Source organism: Hippoglossus hippoglossus, chromosome 11, assembly GCF_009819705.1.
Source record: "Hippoglossus hippoglossus isolate fHipHip1 chromosome 11, fHipHip1.pri, whole genome shotgun sequence".
Classification (NCBI taxonomy): Eukaryota; Metazoa; Chordata; class Actinopteri; order Pleuronectiformes; family Pleuronectidae; genus Hippoglossus; species Hippoglossus hippoglossus.
Window position 1 is genome coordinate 3,541,352 of NC_047161.1, and position 20,768 is coordinate 3,562,119.

Below are 20,768 nucleotides of genomic sequence, written 5' to 3' on the forward strand. Positions count from 1 at the left end.
CAAAAAAAACTGCTCTCGGCAGAAAGAGCTGTAACAGGATACAAAGATCCCTACACTGGAGACATCATCTCTTTGTTCCAGGCCTTGAAGAAAGATCTCATCGTGAAAGATCATGGAATTCGTCTCCTTGAAGCACAAATTGCCACAGGAGGCATCATTGACCCCGTCCACAGTCACAGAGTGCCTGTACAGGTGGCATACCAAAGAGGTTACTTTGATGAAGAAATGAACCAGAGTCTGTCTGATCCTGATGATGACACCAAGGGCTTCTTTGACCCCAACACCCATGAGAACCTCACCTATCTCCAGCTGGTGGAGAGATGTGTCACCGATCCCATCACAGGCCTAAGTTTACTGGTCATCGTGAAGAAAGGAGAGTTTTATTTCTTTGTTGATGAGACTACAAAGCTCATGTTGAAATCTACAACAACAACCAGAGCAGGAGGGAAATACCAAGGAAAGACTGTGTCTCTGTGGGATCTGCTTTTCTCCAAATACATCACTGAGGAGAGGAGGAGGGAGCTTGTGCAACAGTACAAGTCTGGATCAATCACAGTTGAACGCTTCATGGAAATGATCCTGACCATCATCACACAACAGACAACAACAACAACAACCTCATCTTCAACAACTGTCACGTGCCAACCTCCAGAAACCAAAGTGGACAGCAGCAGCACATCAAAAACTACCATGACCACGACCACAATCACAGAGTCAAGTCAACTTCCACAGTTCCATGGAATCAGGAAGGATGTCACTGCTAGTGAGCTGCTTGAATCCAAAATCATCACTGAGGACCTCTACAAAAGTCTTAAGACTGGGACAGTCACAGTGACAGAAATTACTGAAATGGACTCAGTGCGTAAGTACCTTGAGGGAACCAACAGCATCGCAGGAGTGTACCTGCAGTCCACCAAGGAGACACTGAGTATCTATGAAGCTAAACAACGAGCCCTACTGACCCCTGGAACTTCACTGGTTCTCCTGGAGGCCCAAGCTGCCACTGGTTTTGTTATCGACCCAGTGAACAACAAGAAACTCTCAGTAGACGAAGCTGTAGACCAAAGGGTAGTTGGCAATGAGTGGGCAAAAAAACTGCTCTCGGCAGAAAGAGCTGTAACAGGATACAAAGATCCCTACACTGGAGACATCATCTCTTTGTTCCAGGCCTTGAAGAAAGATCTCATTGTGAAAGATCATGGAATTCGTCTCCTTGAAGCACAAATTGCCACAGGAGGCATCATTGACCCCGTCCACAGTCACAGAGTGCCTGTACAGGTGGCATACCAAAGAGGTTACTTTGATGAAGAAATGAACCAGATTCTGTCTGATCCTGATGATGACACCAAGGGCTTCTTTGACCCCAACACCCATGAGAACCTCACCTATCTCCAGCTGGTGGAGAGATGTGTCACCGATCCCATCACAGGCCTAAGTTTACTGGTCATCGTGAAGAAAGGAGAGTTTTATTTCTTTGTTGATGAGGCTACAAAGCTCATGTTGAAATCTACAACAACAACAAGAGCAGGAGGGAAATACCAAGGAAAGACTGTGTCTCTGTGGGATCTGCTTTTCTCCAAATACATCACTGAGGAGAGGAGGAGAGAGCTTGTGCAACAGTACAAGTCTGGATCAATCACAGTTGAACGCTTCATGGAAATGATCCTGACCATCATCACACAACAGACAACAACAACAACCTCATCTTCAACAACTGTCACGTGCCAACCTCCAGAAACCAAAGTGGACAGCAGCAGCACATCAAAAACTACCATGACCACGACCACAATCACAGAGTCAAGTCAACTTCCACAGTTCCATGGAATCAGGAAGGATGTCACTGCTAGTGAGCTGCTTGAATCCAAAATCATCACTGAGGACCTCTACAAAAGTCTTAAGACTGGAACAGTCACAGTGACAGAAATTACTGAAATGGACTCAGTGCGTAAGTACCTTGAGGGAACCAACAGCATCGCAGGAGTGTACCTGCAGTCCACCAAGGAGACACTGAGTATCTATGAAGCTAAACAACGAGCCCTACTGACCCCTGGAACTTCACTGGTTCTCCTGGAGGCCCAAGCTGCCACTGGTTTTGTTATCGACCCAGTGAACAACAAGAAACTCTCAGTAGACGAAGCTGTAGACCAAAGAGTAGTTGGCAATGAGTGGGCAAAAAAACTGCTCTCGGCAGAAAGAGCTGTAACAGGATACAAAGATCCCTACACTGGAGACATCATCTCTTTGTTCCAGGCCTTGAAGAAAGATCTCATTGTGAAAGATCATGGAATTCGTCTCCTTGAAGCACAAATTGCCACAGGAGGCATCATTGACCCCGTCCACAGTCACAGAGTGCCTGTACAGGTGGCATACCAAAGAGGTTACTTTGATGAAGAAATGAACCAGATTCTGTCTGATCCTGATGATGACACCAAGGGCTTCTTTGACCCCAACACCCATGAGAACCTCACCTATCTCCAGCTGGTGGAGAGGTGTGTCACTGATCCCATCACAGGCCTAAGTTTACTGGTCATCGTGAAGAAAGGAGAGTTTTATTTCTTTGTTGATGAGACTACAAAGCTCATGTTGAAATCTACAACAACAACCAGAGCAGGAGGGAAATACCAAGGAAAGACTGTGTCTCTGTGGGATCTGCTTTTCTCCAAATACATCACTGAGGAGAGGAGGAGGGAGCTTGTGCAACAGTACAAGTCTGGATCAATCACAGTTGAACGCTTCATGGAAATGATCCTGACCATCATCACACAACAGACAACAACAACAACAACCTCATCTTCAACAACTGTCACGTGCCAACCTCCAGAAACCAAAGTGGACAGCAGCAGCACATCAAAAACTACCATGACCACGACCACAATCACAGAGTCAAGTCAACTTCCACAGTTCCATGGAATCCGGAAGGATGTCACTGCTAGTGAGCTGCTTGAATCCAAAATCATCACTGAGGACCTCTACAAAAGTCTTAAGACTGGAACAGTCACAGTGACAGAAATTACTGAAATGGACTCAGTGCGTAAGTACCTCGAGGGAACCAACAGCATCGCAGGAGTGTACCTGCAGTCCACCAAGGAGACACTGAGTATCTATGAAGCTAAACAACGAAGACTACTGACCCCTGGAACTTCACTGGTTCTCCTGGAGGCCCAAGCTGCCACTGGTTTTGTTATCGACCCAGTGAACAACAAGAAACTCTCAGTAGACGAAGCTGTAGACCAAAGGGTAGTTGGCAATGAGTGGGCGAAAAAACTGCTCTCGGCAGAAAGAGCTGTAACAGGATACAAAGATCCCTACACTGGAGACATCATCTCTTTGTTCCAGGCCTTGAAGAAAGATCTCATTGTGAAAGATCATGGAATTCGTCTCCTTGAAGCACAAATTGCCACAGGAGGCATCATTGACCCCGTCCACAGTCACAGAGTGCCTGTACAGGTGGCATACCAAAGAGGTTACTTTGATGAAGAAATGAACCAGATTCTGTCTGATGCTGATGATGACACCAAGGGCTTCTTTGACCCCAACACCCATGAGAACCTCACCTATCTCCAGCTGGTGGAGAGATGTGTCACCGATCCCATCACAGGCCTAAGTTTACTCTCCTTGCGCAAGTGAAGGAAAGAAAACCAACAACTTTTTTTGTTCGCATTTCTGAGCAAATCGTACTTATTTCACTTTGCTGTTACTACTTTTTTGATAAGAAATACATTTCAGTGTATGTCTTTTAAGGCTTTAGTTATTGTTGAGTTTATGACGTCCCTACTGAAAGAAACTGTATATGGATACTGTTGTGCTGAAAACCTTTCTTGGTTGGAAAATAGAGAAGGAAATGCACTCTAAACATCATATTATAGGAATATGATGAGTACTATTGTACCTTTGAGGTGGTATTCACAAAACCAGGGCTGTGATACTGACTCCAAATAGGACTTTAGCCTCTATTAAACCGACCTGTGTTAATCTGATATCAATAGACAGTGAATCTCTCATAACGTGTAGGAAGTAGATTCCACACATCGATTGTTTTAACACTTTTTGTTACAGCTGTGTTCAAAAAAGCTCTTTTAAAGTGTTAATGAACATTGAAAAGTTGTGGCCTTGATCTTTTTGGGTTTTCAATCTGTTTTATGGAATTCTGATTTCCTTTGATCACACACAAGTTGCAGTAACTGTGCGAACAAACTGTGACAAGACTATGACACTTTGCTTTTCCCTGTTGTCTTATATTTGTTGGAACTATGTCCTTGAGAATTTTTACAATGAGAATGTTTTACAGTAAGTGGACAAAAATATGTTGTATTTCCTTGGTAAGTGAAAATATGAGAACTTTAAATTCAGCTTCTCTGCGTCTGCATTGACTTGCAATCATTTTCAAGATTTTCATTATTGTAAAAACTTTGACTGTGTGGCCCAATAAACGAGATACGACAACTACAGCTTTTCTTTTTCCATTTCTCATGTTGATGTACATGACAAATATACATTCATTTATTTCAAATGAAGCAAATACAATATAAACACATTTAGTTTTTGAAAAAAGTGTGACGTGAGTGAGGCATTATCAGGTAATTGTGAAACATTACAACACAGGCCTCTGTTGGTCTTAATGCACATTCAGCTGAGAGAACAACACTCCCTAGTGGAAGGATATGGAAACTTCAACAGTTTTTAATTCCAATATTTCTTGACAAACGTTTGCCTGGAATTACTGTAACTTGGTCTAAAACAATAATGAAAGAAGTAAACGTGTGTTGCTGCTGAATGTGTGAAAGAGGTTTTATGATTCCTTATTCTCAAACAGTGTAATTTATTCATTATATGCTTTAATTAAAGGGAACACAGAGACATTACACCATGTACATTTCAATAACAACAGGACACATGGAGACGATCAAAAGCTTCTGACTCCAACATGTAAATGTGACTCTTTAGACTACTAATGTAGACTGAGCTGTTAAAATGTGTGTAGCACCTGCAGGTTTTCTCACTGGATTGATGCAGCACTCTGCATCCGTTTGGTGTGAACAAACATATAACTTGGATAACATTATATACAAGTAAGAAAGTTTAAAAGACATTCAAGTGTAAAATGAGTTCAGGAGCTACTCCAATTTGTCCAGCAGCTGGCGAATGTCTTCTGGGCCACGGTAAAGTCTCTTGACTCCTCTTGGCAGATAGCGGCAGGATGAAAGGTTGAGGTAATTAAGAGAAGTCATCCGGCCGACGACTGACCTGCAAGATACAAGTGCAGATACATTTCTTATTACTCATGAAATCCTTGGAAAGAAAACATAAAACCTGCAGCACTCAGGATCAAAAATTTGATTCACGCCCAGTTCAAATTATACACGCGTACCTGAGGGCGGGGGGTGTGATCCTCGTTCCACTCAGGTTGAGTGAACGCAGCGTATCCGCCTCTGTGGCCTGCGCCAGGTAACTCATTGCTATCTCCAGGTCCTCCTCACCAAAGAGCTGATTTGCAATGTCGAGCTGTTGCAAAGTCTGACTCCACTTTTGTGTCACCATGTGAAGTCCCTTCTTATGTGAGGACAACCCGGTGTGGCTGCTGAAGTACTGTCCCCAGAACAGACACTCCAGCTCTGAGGGAAAACAGGGCAAAGTATTCGTTAGTTATTGGGTTTTGAAATAGAGCCCGACTGAGATGGATTTTTGGGGGCGATGCTAAATATATAAAAATATTTCTATAAAATTTTGACATCTACACACAGTTTTCTATTAAATACAGAAAAGATCAAACTAAGCTTTTCAGTATGGGCTCAAATGACACTTGAATCACACTTGAGTAACTTTATAAATTGAACAAAGTGAAAGTGTGGATTTCACGGGGTAGCCTTACCGGGACAGGGTAATGCTGCGAGACCCGATGGAGTTATTCGCGAACAGCCTCGCAAGTCCAGCACCCGCAGCTTGGTGGAGCTGTAGAGGATGTCCAACAGGTCTTTGTCGCTCATGTAGGAGTAAGACGTGGTTGCAATGCAAAGCTCCTCCAACAACGGGAAGCCTGAGGTTGAGTCGGCACCATTACGCATGGTCTTGTGCAGAGGTCGGACATTCAGCATACGGAAGGTCTGACAGGAGTTACAATGGATGGTCCATAGGTAAACACGGCAGTGTAATGATTCAGAGAGAAAAACAAGTCAAGACAAACTTCAGGGCTGCAGCTATAGATTATTTGTGTATCAATTAATTTCTTTTTGTAGATTTTTGCGTATGAAATGTCAAAAAAGGGGAAATGTCCATTACATTTTTATAACACATATGAAGGTGACTTTCTCACGTGTCTTGTTTGGACTGAAACATTCTGTTTACAATTATATACGACACAAAGAAACATAAAATCCTCTCATTCAAAACACTGGTATCATGAGAAATTAGAAATATTCACTGTTGATTGACTAATCAATTTGTTTTCATATGTGCACTAAAGCTGTAAAATGTATTATTTAAAGTGATCAGTTTTTCCAGGTGGCACTACTACGCCTTCAAAGTAAGGAAGTTACAGTGTCAGGCAAAACATTAGCTTATAATTGCATTTGGACGTCACAATAGGGACATTGGCATAAACACGTTGAGGTTTTTTTACCTTGAGTTTGGGACATGCCGCCTGCAGAGCCTGGATGCAAATGGGAAGTTCACAGTCTTTGCTGTCGAGCCTTGTGTTGATCTCCAGCAAATCCAATTCAGGACAACAGCCCCTCTGGTCAATCAAACACAATGTGTTCATTTGTGCTCACTGGCTTTGATTGTGTGTAACTAATAAAGTAAATACTGTGGAGAGAGAGAGGGACTTACAGTGAGGGTGGTCAGAAGTCTGTCATTCTTTAGTCCATGAGTGAACCAAATCTGCTTGATCTGGCTCCCATGATTCTCCAAGTACTCCAGGAGTCCATCAACCTGAAACTAGACAAAAACTAAATTGTAAAACTCTGTGTGTTAAATAAACACCGGAAGGGAAGTGGTAGGATGGTATATTCTGAACAATTTGGACATTATCCAGATATAATTCAGAGAATTTCTTCTAAACTTGAAGCTGTCGGGTAAACCGTGAAACTAACCAGTACATTTGATAAAAAGCTGGTCAGCAACATACCTCTGAATACTGGAGATTTAAGGTCTGTAGCGACCGGCTGTGCAGACCAAGGCTTTGGAAGACACTCGCTGTCAGGCCTGTGCAGTAAGAGAGTGTGAGGGAGCGAAGGTGAGGGCAGAACTGCGAAACAGCCTAAATATGATCACAATACAAATGGAAAAAAAACACACACAGATATAAATACAAAGTTTTACACTGGAAAACAACTTTATTTCTTAAGATTAAGAAATATGTTTTATTTATTGCACAGTATGAAAATTGTACAGTATATGTGAATATATATGATGATTAATAATGCTGAAAAATAAAAGTATTTTGACGACTCACCTCTACTGCGTAGTCATTGTTCTTTTTCCAGTGACAGAGAGAAAAGTCTCGTAGCTGAGAAAATCTGGAGAAAAGGGAATACAGCTGTACGTCCTTTACAATCATGTACATGTCAAAACTCTTCCATTAAACTAATAATATAAACCTGTTTTGCGCCAGCCAGTCAAAAGTCTCCTGAATCCTCTTCTCAGTTTTAGGGAGCTGTGTTTTCCCTGGAGCGATCCAGCAGTGACCCACGGTCACTTTACGCCACAGGACCGGGCTGGAGGCTGCGGCGTTCCACAGCCGACAGACCCTCCCCACCCTGCACCACAGACACAGCAGACGAGAGGGATTCATTTCAGATCCCAAATTACAGAGTACCTTTAAATCACTATCATGATTCTTATTACTATTTAAATTAATAGCACATTTATGTGTTTTTTCTGGTGTCTAACAAGTCAATCAATAGATTTGATCCATCCCTGGTTACAGCTTTTAAAATGGGAAGATACCATTGTTTGGTTGGTGTTCTACAGTAGTAAATTATGTGGATGTATGGCAGACAAACCAAGCAATGTGAAGACATTACATTGAGGTCTGTAAAACGTGATTAATATTAGTTTGACTCTTTTCAGACCCCAGGATTGATCAAGAGAATAATCAGCAATTGATCATGACATAATACTGTGTCCATAATCTTGGCATAGATGATGTTTACAACCTTTACTCCACATGTAAAACGTATTCTGCCAGTGTGGAATCATTAACTGGACATCATAGTTTTGTAAAACAATGTATTATCATATTATAACATATTCTATATTCTATGTTCTGTGCTTCAGTCTTAGTAGTTCATAATATACATTTTCAAAGTTGACATGAAATCAAACATGTGTTTATTACCTGCATAAAAATGGTACTGCTCCGTCTTGGACGACCACCATCTGAAATATATTAACTAGCACCTCCTCGGGTAGACTTTCTCCCCATCTGTGATCCGCTGGCTTCTCTGGCACAAAAACAGCAGCGCCCTCTTCTGGTTTGGGGACAGGATTACTTGCCGGTTTAGGTTTGGCACGGACTGTGGGTTTTTTCTCCTTCTTTGCGACTTTTAATTTCCCTTTAGCGAGCTTTTTCTTTTTGCCTCCCTTCTTTTGAGGCTTCCAGGCTGAACCATCATACTGAGAAGTGGAACTTGATATGACCAGTAGCATGTCTTCCCCTTGATGGACAGTGTAGCCAAGCCGGGCAGGCCTGGAGACTCGTGCCTTTTTTTGCTTCTTTGTTTTTGCATTATTTGGTTCCCCAGCTTTCCTCTTCAACGATGCCTTCTTCGACTTTGGTCCATCTCCTCCTCGAGCTGTTTTATTTGAGGTACTTGGTGCAGTGTCGTCTTTTCTTTCACTAGGGGTCGAAGCTTCCGCTGCAGAGGAATCCATCGTGTGCTGCTATCTCGTCTTTATAGTGAGCTTCATTTCAAGAAAACCGGACATCTGGAGAGTAGTGACACATCAGCATCTGAAAACAGAATTAGAACATCATCAGTCATTAACAATCTACAGAGGTTAAGCACAATGTTACACACAGCGGTACCATCTAATGCAATACAGCAGAATCCTGCACCAGGGTCCAGTGTCTGTGTGGATATGTGATGAGGAGTCGTTATGCAGTTAATTGAATTGAATTGAATATGAATGAGGCTTTATCTACAGTTCACATACACCTGTGGCACATTTTAGTGGCACACAACAGGACGTCCCAGTAAAAGATAACTAAGCAACTCAAGTACAATTTTGAGATACTTGTACCTCAATTACCTTTTTGCAATTTATATACATCATGCTATTATATGCTTCTACCCTAAGATGTATTACGTACCTTCATGCCACATTAATACAGTATAATAAACCATCCTGTATAAAGAGTATTAAGGATGTGGCAACTATATTCTCATTAGTATAGTTTCATAGATGTGTTGCTTATAGGTTTTGCTTATGCAATGAAACCAACTGTCCTAAACCCAAAGATATTCACTTTACTACGACTAAGAAATGCATCAAATTTGCTATGTTGTGCTAATTTGTTAAAGCTAAATTACAGAGAAACTTGCAGGTTACAGGTTCTATGTACTTGGCCTTGTTTGAAAATGATCAAATGGTTAAAGTGGAAAACTTCAGCATCGCTTTCTTATCCACGTCGCGTCATATTACGTCACACAAGGGAGACGACCTCCCTGTGAACCGTGAGGAACTTCAGGTCGCAGGTTGTGATCATGCCGAACTGCTGCGTGTGCGCGGGCTGCACGAACTCCAGCCTGTCGGGCCACCGCGTCCACTGCTTCCCCGACAGGACGGCGAGCGAAGCCGGCTTCACGGCCTGGCTGCGCTTCGTGCAGGAGAGGAGACCGGAGTTCACCGCGCGATCCGTGAGGAAGAACACGGTGGTGTGCGGCGTCCACTTCACGGAGGAAGACTACGACCCCCGTGAGCTGATGAAGCACCGGATGGGATTCCGAGAGCAGAACCGAGTGAGGCTGAAACCGGACGCGGCTCCTTCGATCCACGCCGCGGCTGCTTCGGGGGAACTCGCCGCTGCAGCTTCGGACTCCGGCGCTTCGCAGAAACACGACCTGAGCCCAGTGAGTGGTGTGTTGTGTCTGTTGTTGTTATGCTAGCTGCCATGTTTGTTAGCATGCCGCATGGATTGTGTAGCAGCCTGCTTCTTTACAGGGATCACTAGCTTAAAAAATGCTAACGCTAACAGTGGCTGTAAACGTTTGGCTAAGCTAACCTGTATTGTAACCAGTTACCAAACAATATCGTCATATAACATAACTTAACATAAACCAAGACATTGATATTGCAGAAGAGTTGCGGAAAATTATTTCTAGCAATAAAAACGAGCATTTCTTGTCCTTTGTTATTGTTTTGACGTTACCTGCTGTTAGCTCCTGCAAACTAGCTAGTCGTCGTCCCACAATGCATCAGTCGTCCGCCCTGTGATTGGTGGAAGGATCGGCAACAGTCCGCCTTCTGTAAAAACTGTCCAATCAGAGGCTGTTTAACTTCTCCTTATCCAATCACCGGCTGAGCTCCCTGTCCGTGCCCCTCCGCCACGAGAGGAGCGAGGGTGTTGTAGCCTGCGGTGAGAATTCATTGTTTTTAAATCCGTGTTTTTTCTTGTTTCTACACATGAAACTATCCGGAAACTCCTCAGCTGCTCGGCTCCGGTGTTGTTTTCTTTTTGTTGGTGTGTGTTGTGCTCAGTTTCCCCGCAGCTCAACGTGGGCGCTAACTTTTTTTTAGCAAAGTAGCTCCCAAGGCTAACATTAGCATACAGGGGGCATTAGAGAATTCTCTCTCTCTCTCATTTGCAGATGTTGTGTAGAAGCTTTTGAATGTAGTTTTGTCAGAAGCAGTAAACCACGTGGACTGACTTGTGTTGTTTTTGTTTATTTGGATTTAACAGGAAACAAAGTGTGTAGATGTTGTTGCTCACACATGTTTCCACCATCAGGTTCCTAAACTCACAGTCAACTCATGACCAACAACTGTGCATAGTTTTGTTTTGTATTTAACATTTATATTTTACAGTCAGCTCTTTCTACTTTTCTTTTAATTTAACTATTGCACTGCTGAGCTGAGCGGATTCTTCCTGTCCAACACATTCCATTGTGGTGATTTGATGAGGGAGCTCCTCATATTTGTGTTGTCTCATTACAGCATAACATAATTCAAGAGCATCATCTAAACTATTCAGATATTTAGTTACGGAAGTTAAGGAGAATGATCTCTAACTTAAAACACAAAATGCTGCAAACTGTTAACAACTTGTTTTCTTTGTTAGGAAAGAATGGAGGATTTGGCCAGTGACTCGTTGTCGGGGACAACACCGAAGGTACGACCCTTGTTTCTGTTTCTTCTCCTCGCTCAAACGACATTGACTGAAAAGTAAATCTGCTTGTGTTCAGTGCCTCTGAGGCAGTTTTGCTTGTAAAAGTCTTTCCTATTGTATTATATTGTTTATGGTCTATAAAGGCAAAATCAAAAGCATTGAAAATGGTAATAATAGCCTAGGACTCTTAAGGGTTGATATAAAAGTGTTGATGTACATTTAACAACATATTCAAATTGACTGTGTGATTAGACATTGGTGACAATTAGAAATGACAAGCAAGCATTTTGTCATGATGTTCACATTCCCCTTTGAAACTTTACTAATGTGTTTTCCTCTTTTAAACTTTACAGAACAAAATGGAGGAGGGCGAAGGTTTCTCTCTGTGTGGAAAAGAAGTTGTAGCTGAAGCTAATCTGAGTAAGATGAAAACATTGACCATGTAGTAAAATGACTGTGTGAGCTGATTATCTATAACTTAATTATTGTTGGTGTGAGAATTTTTTTTTTTAGCAACCTTGCTTCCTCTTCATTCAAAATCTGCAACCTCACCTCTGAAGTATTTTCTCTCTAATCACTTGCTGTCTTCTCTGTCTTTTCAGGAGATGAGTACTATTGGAAGCTTGTTGCCGATTTCATTGGGCCTCAGTCGGGGGAGGGACTGGAGCTTGAACAGACGAAATGCAAGAACAGACTTCTGATTCAAGTGGGACTCATGAGAGAGGATAATAATTTCCCGTGGACTGCCGTTGTTAATTGGCTCAAAAACATTTTCCCCAGGCACTATGCTGCTGATTTCCGTCGGTTGGTTGAAAGAGGCATTGCGACAACTTTGAGTCTGGGAGCTGTAGCGAGACGGACCTTCATGGCATCGGATGTCAATTTTAACTTTGTTGGCCCCATATGTGATAGCATTGGAGTTGAACGACCACATCTTTTGGAAATGAGGGATTTTTCAGAGAGAGCGCAATCGATGGAAGTCACAAATGGATTGATTCTTGAGCTGAGCAACTTTGTCACGAGGGAGAAGCTCGCCCCAGTCATCATAGTAACTTGGCTTAGAAACTTCAACCGGGAGTTTTGCAAGAATGGGAATATTCAAAGTGCTTATAAAGTCCTTAAACCCAAGATAAAAAAGGTGAAATTTTGCTACCATAATTATGAAACCAGAAGTCACAGGAGGAATGCAGCGATGGAGAATCTGCTTCAAAGTCCATTTGAACTGGTGTGGGAAAAAAAGCCCAGGTTTCTTCAGAAGAAACGCATGAGAAGAGATAGCAATCGTGAAAGAGTTAGAATCAAGGAAGAATATGAGAGCTTTGAAATCATGCCAGGTGAAGGTTCTGGGATGGACCGAGGGGTCGTGAAGAAAGTGACAGTGAAAGAACACGTCTCTTTACGAGAAGAAAGCGATGAGGGTCTGGAAGGATCCAGCAATGGAGAGGGAATCTTAGACGTCCGACGGCCCCTGACGCTGCTCGACATCACAATGCTGTCGGTTCACAAGCTGTCAAAGGTGTACGGTGGCAAAACTGCAGAATGCAAACAACTTTCCTTGGACCTCCTCAAAAATCATTTTGCTCTGACATGCAAGGAGCATCCAGCCATGGCAGAGTTTGACAACAAAGTCAATTTGCTCGGGAAGGAGATCTCACTGGTTTCTCCTGTGAACTTTATACACTACAACGCCAATTTCCTTGTTGACGTACATGATGCAGTTGAGCAACACATTTTGAACTTTGAAAGAGAGATCACTCTCTCAGCGGGAGAGAATCTAGGCCGTGACAAGCTTCCAAAATTCAAGGGGTTTGTGAATCTGCAAGAAAGTGCCACCTCACGCTACATCCACATGGCTTCTAATATCCTTAGCCCTCGAAACACGGATTGGCAGAACTCCCAAAATCACTGGATCGCCTTCTGCGAGGAAAAGAACAACCCGTCCAAACTCGCAGCAAATCAGTCAAACAAATTCAACAACTACTTTGAAGCCGCAGCGGGTCTTATCCACCATCACAAGGAGGTTGCTCTCTTCTTCTCTGACGTGCTGTCACTAAACAACGATGATTACTCAAACGTCATTCTTGAGAGCGTTGCCGCTGACGCCAATGATTCCATGATTCAGTGCCTTGTGTGCGTCCTGGCCATCATTTACTGCAAAATCCTCGGCCCGTACTGGCAGCTTTTAAAAAGTGGAGGCGAGTTCTCGCTCTTTAGCCAGTACATGCTCCGTCTTTACCAAAGGTTCCTCGATTGGTCCAAAGATCCTTCAACTCTGCTGGAGCCGGAAGAGATTACAAACGTTTTTCTGCAGTGCCCATCGCAAGAGAAAACCTTTGATGGCGTGTTTCATTACTGTGGTGAGTGGCACACAAATCGGGACCTGATCAAAGCTTGCCTGAAGAGGGCGATAAAGATTATTGCAGGCGTCACTGAGGATCACCTGAAGAATTTCCTGCCGGGAGGAACATTTTCCCAACTCCCTTCACCAGATTTAAGCGTGCAACTGGCGAGTTGCACGTTCTCCGTCCTGATGGCGAAATATCCCATCAGCCATGTGTACCCTTACAAGAAGAAGAGATCTGACAAGTCCCCGAAACCCTCCTCACAGAAGAGCTTGCCCCTGGAGAGCTCCCAGGAAGAAGAAGGCCGCTCTGGTTCGTTGGATAACAGCTCTGATGAATCTTGCGGTGGTCAAGCTAAGAAGAATACACACTCTGGCCAACAAGATGATGGAAGCAGCAGTAAAAGAGAAATTTCAGTGAGAGTACAAGAAGAGACCGAGGAGAACATGGACAGTAACTACATCACGTCCACAGTGAGGACAAACGGAGGGCCGTGCATGTCGCAGCAAGACGTCGACAGAATGATGCTGCGCTTTGACGGGAAACCCCGGCAGGAGAAGCGAGAAGCGATTCGTTGCGAGATACTGTACCAGAAGATGATTCTCAACAACACGAGCACACACTTGAATGGTATTTTCCGCAACTCCACTGAGATGGTAATGAAGCTGAAGCTTGCACTTCCCAGAATCAAACCTGGGTTCTCTCTGGTTTTGGCTCCTAAAAAGACAAACCCAAAGTAGGTGTTCGGAGAAGCGAGTGCAGCTGCAACTGAGCAGAGAGAAAGCAGCAGCACGGGGGGGAACTTGAGGGACAGAGGCTGTTGAATGACTCGTGCAGAAATAGGATTGACTTGTGTATCATTCTGTTTATGTCATGTTGAGCTGTGCACCAGTGAGCTCATGTTTGCCTGTTGCCTTTGCTACCGACGCAGAAAAAGACTTCGAGGAAGTTTATATTTTCTCTGGAAGACAAACAAACCGCTGCTTCCTCTTAAAATGCAAAACTGACAGATTCCATGTGACGGGTCTTGTGATGCCGGGCTTGTTTGAGGCCATTAGAGGGAAATTTTGTTTGATTTGTAACTTTTATTTCTGATAACACTGAACTATTTCATTTACATGGTGCTGGATACTAGATAATACACATTTAAACATGTGTGTGTGTGTGTGTGTGTATGTGTGTATATATATATATATGTTTAGACCAAGATTTGACCTGTTGTGATCATGCAGAGCTCAACAGTAACTACTGTTGAGCTAAAAGATGTGCAATCAATGAATCACTGTCAAAATAAACACCTATGTTTATATGTGTATATATATATTTTTTGTCAACCTTTGTGATAAAGTAGAAACAGTTAAACAAACGTCTTCTGGTCGATACGAGAGTTAAATGTTACAGAACAGCCTCAGCTTCAGTTCCTCTGGACACAAAGGACATCTGAGGTTGCGTCACATCACATGATGCATTCAGGAGCATCGGTTAAATTGACCTGGTACAGTAACGTTATGAAAGTCTTGTGTCAAGGTCGACTGAGTAGTTTAAGTTAAAGGAATGTGTTATTTTTACTATTTAGTTTGGGAACAGACTTTGTATTGGGACATATTAGTAGCCCCGGGGAATAGCTCGATGGAGAAATAAACTTCACCACCGACGAGTAGCAGACTTTAGGTGATCGGATACAAGGTAGTCTTCAAAATAAATGAAACAATATAGAGCAGCTGTGTCACATGGAAACCTGAACAAATAAAAGCATTCACGAGGGGTCCGTGAAGGCAGCAGGAAAGGAGGGGCGGGGACGTCAATCATTGCTCCAGCCGCGCGTGGAACCATCACACTTGTTGTTTGCGTCTCATTCACATCCACGCGAGACCATTTCCCCCCCACACCCACACCCACACCACCACCGAGTCCTCCCGGTTCCTGTGGCCGGAGTTGGAGGCACCATGTCCGGCCGCTGGTGGAGCAGCGCCACGGTGACCCACGCGCTCACGGCTCTGTTCGCCATGGGCTCGTGGGTTTCCGTCAACAGTCTGTGGGTCGAGCTGCCGGTGGTTGTCCGTGTCCTGCCGGAAGGTCGGTGATTCTCCCTCCGCGCGCGTGTCCGTCGTTGTTACAGTCTGTTGTCTTTCATGGTTCTTCTGTTTTCAACGTGTTTGTTATTGTGGTTTCACTCGGTGCTAAAGTCAAGCTAGCGACACATTTAACTGAAGCCCACCGGAAGTGATGTCGTGTCTCTGGTGGGAACCGAGTTAATTCAAAAATACTTGTAATGCTTTAAAGTACTCGGATACTTCACTTCACTAAAGCACACTGACAAATACTCCATTGATTACAAGTTAGAGTAAAAACTACTCATGGAAACAAACATAAGATTCATTAGTGTCACTAGAGGACAATTAGCTGAGTCGCAGCAGTAAAACGAGGTGGTAATAATACAATAAAGTAATCAGATAAGTAAACGTGCAATATAAAGATAGAGAAATCAAAGTATCAAAGGTGTGTACAGATAAAATAAAGTACAGAGTTTACACAGTGTGAACGTAGAGGCAAAGTCAACTTTATTGTCCATTCAGCCATTTGTTCAGAACTAAAATTTAAATATCAAATATTTTAACTGAATATCTTTATCGCACCAACCATTTTTCACACTTTTATGTAAGAAAATAAAATCTATTTGACTCAATTACAGACAAACAACACCCCACAACAAAGACTATTTTTAGCACTGGACCAAATTTTGTAATTTATAATATGTTTTGTATGAAAAGCGTTAATGAAGTTGCCAAATATAAGTATTGGAGTACAATAGTTTATTTTGCTAAGGAGTATGAAACTAGTATAAAATGGAAATACTTGAGCAAAATACATATAAATTGCTAGTATATTGCATCATCAAGTACAGCACTTGAGTAGATGTACTTAGTTACTTTCCACCACTGATTGAAACATGTATTTTAATGTAACCAAGTACATTAAACTTCTCATCTGACATCTGACAACCACAGGCTGCAACAACCGGTCAAAAGTCATCACGTATAATTATCAAGTTGTATATTTATCTTATCAAAACGAGAACAATATAATCAGAAAAACATCTTAAGATTGAGAGAACACAGATAAAAATAAAACAATAAATACAAATACAAAAAAAACAGATAAAATCTAAAAATATATCCAATATATATATATATATATATATATATGTTTAAATATGACCCTAACTGATGTTCACCTTCTCTCGTCTCAGGGTGGAACCTTCCTGCCTCCCTCTCAGTGCTCATAGCGTTTGGGAACCTGGGTCCCATAGCAGTGACGATCACCCACCACTGTGCTCCGGGGCGTCTGAACGAGCGCCTGGTCATCCACTGCATCCAGCTGCTGGCCGTGGTGGCGTCCGCTCTCCTCGCCGTCTTCTGGTCACACACTGTCACGATAGCGGGAGAGGAAAGGTCGCTGCCGTTCCTGCTCTTCACCTTCGTGCTGTCTCTGGTCTGCTGCACGTCCAACGTCACCTTCCTGCCTTTCATGTTTCGTTACCCCCCCCAGTATATCCGTACGTTTTTCATCGGTCAGGGCCTCAGCGCCTTGTTCCCGTGCATCGTGGCCTTAGGACAAGGTGTTGGCAAGCTGGAGTGTAAAACGGTGAATGGGACGGTGCATCCGGAGTATTTAGAAGAGAGCTTTCCCGTCCAGAACTTCTTCTGGTTCTTGTTTGTCATGCTGTCGGTCTCGGCTGCAAGCTTCCTGGCTTTGACCCGGAGGCAGGTGGAATCGCCGCCCGACGAACCGCCACAGGCGTCAGACGCCGCGGAGGCGGTGAAGAACGGAGACGAGACGCACCCTCTGCGTAACGGAGGGACGCCGGTGTCTGAGGAGCAGGTGCAGGTGGAGGAGCAGCAGCCACCGGCTCAGACCTTCTGGACGTCACACAACATCTACCTGCTGGCGCTGCTCGCCGTCTCCAACGCCCTCACCAACGGGGTCCTGCCATCCGTGCAGAGTTTCTCCTGTCTGCCCTATGGCATCATGACCTTTCACCTCTCCGTGGTCTTTGGCAACATAGCAAACCCCGTGGCCTGCTTCCTGGCCATGTTTTTTGTCCTCAGGTGAGATCATGTACAATCAAACACATACAAACTGAACATATAAACTGTGTGTAATCACTTTAATGTTGATATTTGTGACCATTTGTTTCCTGCTGTGCTTTGTTTGTAGGACGGCCACAGGTCTGGGCTTCTTGTCCTTAGCGGGGGGAGTGTTCGCTGCATATCTCGTGGCGTTAGCAGCTCTCAGCCCCTGCCCTCCACTCCTGGGAAACCCTGCTGGCGTGGCTTTAGTGGTGAGTGGTCCTGCTCATTTCGAGGCTTTGTTGTCAAGAAGTCAAAGGTTTTATTTGATACACGTGGTTTAAAGAATTTACTCATACAAGACATTTGCATAATAGAACATCTTAATTTAAGATAGAAAATATCTGCATAAATCAAGAAGATTACAAGTCTGAGCAAACATTCAATGATTTATTTTGGTACTGGACAGTGTTTGATACTTGGTGCTGTGGACTCCTTTCAGTCAATAAACCAAAAAAAATTATGAACAAGTCCTATACACAGTATGTCACACTTGTCTAAACACAGTATACTCACAAAAAACATGCATATGTCATGTCGTGCACCACATGAATAATCTGAATCTCAGGGTGACTGATATAAGATCAAGACTGAACAACAAGGTGAAACACTAAATAATATATATAATTTGTATTTAAAATGGTAAATGGACAGTATCTATAAAGAGCTTTACCACTCAAAGCACTTTTCATTCACACAAACATTCATACAGTGCGTCTATGTGCAGCACTTTTCTCTATGAGAAGGGACATTTGGGTTTAGTGTCTGGCCCAAGGACACTTCGGCATTCAAAATGGGGAAGACTGGGATTGAACCCCCAACCTTCTGGTTAGAGGACGACCGTTCTACCCCCTCTATTTAGGTTGTTCTTTTTTTTTTTAGATAACATAATTTAATAATAATATATGATAATATTTTCATTCTAAAATTGTATGTTTATTTAATTCCCTTTCTGTGATCATTATATTTATAATGAATAATTGATCACCATGAAAAATATGAATGCAAATACTTTTTTCTGCCTTTTATAAATAAAGTATCTAATGCCCCCGGTGGCAGATCATAAACACACAGAGGTGTCTCCTTGTTCTCCACGTCCACTTCTGACCTCAGCCTGGTGCTTGTGCCCCCTACAGGTCGTCTCCTGGATCATCTTCACCGGCCTCTTCTCCTACCTGAAGGTGGTGATTGGGACTTTGCTTCACGAGAAGGGTCACGCTGCCCTGCTGTGGTGTGGCATCTTCATCCAGGCCGGCTCCCTTATCGGGGCGCTCAGCATGTTCCCCCTGATCAACGTCTACCACGTGTTCGCCAGTGCTCAGGACTGTGTGGATAACTGCATTAAACAGGAGATATTTAATAACTCCAGTCTTTATACGAACGGCTCCTGAGTGAAACAGCAGATCTGCCTCGGCCTCATTTCTACTGAGGATCACGCCACCTACCTACGAGGCTTCCTCCCCTGACTCGAGGCCCCCGAGCCTGTGGGAAGTGAAAACCCGATAATGGGAGCACTGTGTTTCTGCACGTTGACCGAGGGGATGTAACACACGTATGATGCAGTTACACCACAAGGGCTTTGTGTGGTCTTTTATAATGAATCACTGTAGTTGAAGTCGGAGCCACAGCTGCTGATGGAAGTTTTCCCATTTTGATCATGTGAAAAGTTATTTACTCAGGGACACAATAATGAACTTGTTCGTCCACATTTGCTATTGAGTATTGCGAAAGATGCAAACTACTACAAGCGGTGCTTATTGTTTTTATTTCATTTTCAAATGTCCGACCTCATCTTCCTACATCTACAGGTCAGTGAGGCCGGAATCAGTATTATAAAAACTGTGACGCAGTAACTTCAGACATACTCTTCAAAGATGCTGTGACGTTTCTTCTTTCAAACAATGTTTAACTTTGTTTTCTCGTAATGTTTTATGAAATAGTTTTACATGCTTTTGCTGGTTGTTCATTCCGGGATGTTCTGCCACCTGAAGGGAACAATATCTGTCCGTGATGAATAGCAAAGCAATTAGTGAACGGTTTTGGGAAGCAAGGGATTTTTATCAAGTCAATCTTTGATATGCAACGTGACCCTTGTGAGGTAAATGTGTTACCTGACTACAGAACAGATGTGTTCCTGCATTAAACTAAAAGGAAAAGATAACATCTGTCAACCGTGCCTCAACTTTATGGCTGAAATCCTGTTTTTTTTGTTTTTTATCTTTTCAATGATATATCAGCTGTTTTTATGTTAATTTTTCACAAATGTGGCCTTTTTGTTGTTGATTTAAAAAAAATGATTGTAATGGAAACATACATTGTGACATTAAACGGCTGATGTTGGTGAACAAAGATGATTTGTTGAAACTTCTTTGCATTATTACAGAGAAACAAACACTGATATTAGCTCAGTTAAGATTAATACAGTGTAAAGTAATATGAAATCGAATATTACTAGAGTTTATACAAACAAGGAAAAACAAACAATTCTCTACTGTATGTAGAAATATAAAAAAAAGAATGAAGTGGATAGATATGACTATTTATAAATTGAACTTGTGATGGTACTTTAATGTAATTAATCATTTGCTGTACATTGTTACCACAGGTGGAAATGATAAAGATAAAAAGAATAATTTATAAATGAGCTTTATTTGTTAGTAAAACTCATAACATCTGATAAGAAAAGAAACTTGACTGAAAAGTGTTAGAACAGTCTGACTCTGTCCAAAGTTTAACAGCATTTTACAACAACACCACCAAAGCTCAGCAACACGTCATTTTACAAATTCTGAAGTGTAACAGAAATAATGTATTTTTATCTCTGAACTGCACCAACTCTTGATAATAAAGCAAATAATGTCAAACTATTCTTCACAACACTTGGAAAACGATTGTCAGCTTATGATCTCTGGACTTATCTCACATTTGCTCTTGGTAGTTTGAGTTTTTTTGTTTTTGAATGATTACATA

General features: G+C 42.6%; 4 protein-coding genes across 7 annotated transcripts in view; 3 read left to right on the forward strand and 1 right to left on the reverse strand.

Annotated features, from left to right (window-relative positions):
* The window catches only part of eppk1 (epiplakin 1), a 31,009-nt gene extending 26,571 nt beyond the window's left edge, over positions 1-4,438 (forward strand). Inside the window, 1 exon segment of the mRNA XM_034599640.1 lies at positions 1-4,438. Within this exon segment, the coding sequence (XP_034455531.1) occupies positions 1-3,627 (3,627 nt within the window). The 3' untranslated portion in view covers positions 3,628-4,438.
* On the reverse strand, positions 3,855-10,500 carry fbxl6 (F-box and leucine-rich repeat protein 6). 3 transcript variants are annotated; one of them, XM_034599673.1, is made up of 10 exons: positions 10,370-10,500; positions 8,336-8,950; positions 7,596-7,754; positions 7,451-7,514; positions 7,124-7,255; positions 6,826-6,927; positions 6,617-6,730; positions 5,870-6,101; positions 5,369-5,612; positions 3,855-5,244 (listed from the first exon to the last, which is right to left on the reverse strand). In XM_034599673.1, exons 2-10 carry the CDS (start codon positions 8,869-8,871, stop codon positions 5,115-5,117), a joined length of 1,713 nt encoding a protein of 570 aa, XP_034455564.1. In that variant the 5' UTR covers positions 8,872-8,950; positions 10,370-10,500; the 3' UTR covers positions 3,855-5,114. The 3 variants fall into 3 exon arrangements, with proteins under 3 accessions (XP_034455564.1, XP_034455562.1, XP_034455563.1); XM_034599671.1 differs by having other exon boundaries at positions 6,826-6,933; XM_034599672.1 differs by having other exon boundaries at positions 6,826-6,933; positions 8,336-8,925; positions 10,370-10,410.
* On the forward strand, positions 9,464-14,802 carry LOC117770332. 2 transcript variants are annotated; one of them, XM_034599667.1, is made up of 4 exons: positions 9,464-10,070; positions 11,279-11,329; positions 11,680-11,746; positions 11,929-14,802. In XM_034599667.1, the coding sequence occupies exons 1-4, from the start codon at positions 9,705-9,707 to the stop codon at positions 14,406-14,408; spliced, it is 2,964 nt and encodes a 987-aa protein (XP_034455558.1). In that variant the 5' UTR covers positions 9,464-9,704; the 3' UTR covers positions 14,409-14,802. The 2 variants fall into 2 exon arrangements, with proteins under 2 accessions (XP_034455558.1, XP_034455559.1); XM_034599668.1 differs by lacking the exon at positions 9,464-10,070 and adding an exon at positions 10,492-10,576.
* Positions 14,803-15,265: 463 nt separating this feature from the next.
* slc52a2 (solute carrier family 52 member 2) lies at positions 15,266-20,152 on the forward strand. Its single transcript, XM_034599674.1, has 4 exons — positions 15,266-15,744; positions 16,919-17,777; positions 17,887-18,010; positions 18,935-20,152. The coding sequence occupies exons 1-4, from the start codon at positions 15,615-15,617 to the stop codon at positions 19,187-19,189; spliced, it is 1,368 nt and encodes a 455-aa protein (XP_034455565.1). The 5' UTR covers positions 15,266-15,614; the 3' UTR covers positions 19,190-20,152.
* Positions 20,153-20,768: the final 616 nt, after the last annotated feature.

Bases quoted from the DNA above. Each gene is read 5' to 3' on its own strand.
- fbxl6 (XM_034599671.1), bottom strand. From the start codon at position 8,871: ATGGATTCCTCTGCAGCGGAAGCTTCGACCCCTAGTGAAAGAAAAGAC. The intron at 7,515-7,595 runs GTTTATATTATT...CCTTTTCTCCAG, and splicing joins GACTGGCTGGCGCAAAACAG to ATTTTCTCAGCTACGAGACT. The intron at 6,731-6,825 runs GTAAGTCCCTCT...TTGATTGACCAG, and splicing joins GACTTCTGACCACCCTCACT to AGGGGCTGTTGTCCTGAATT.
- LOC117770332 (XM_034599667.1), top strand. From the start codon at position 9,705: ATGCCGAACTGCTGCGTGTGCGCGGGCTGCACGAACTCCAGCCTGTCG. The intron at 11,330-11,679 runs GTACGACCCTTG...TAAACTTTACAG, and splicing joins TGTCGGGGACAACACCGAAG to AACAAAATGGAGGAGGGCGA. The intron at 11,747-11,928 runs GTAAGATGAAAA...CTGTCTTTTCAG, and splicing joins TGTAGCTGAAGCTAATCTGA to GAGATGAGTACTATTGGAAG.
- slc52a2 (XM_034599674.1), top strand. From the start codon at position 15,615: ATGTCCGGCCGCTGGTGGAGCAGCGCCACGGTGACCCACGCGCTCACG. The intron at 17,778-17,886 runs GTGAGATCATGT...CTTTGTTTGTAG, and splicing joins GCCATGTTTTTTGTCCTCAG to GACGGCCACAGGTCTGGGCT. The intron at 18,011-18,934 runs GTGAGTGGTCCT...TGCCCCCTACAG, and splicing joins CTGCTGGCGTGGCTTTAGTG to GTCGTCTCCTGGATCATCTT.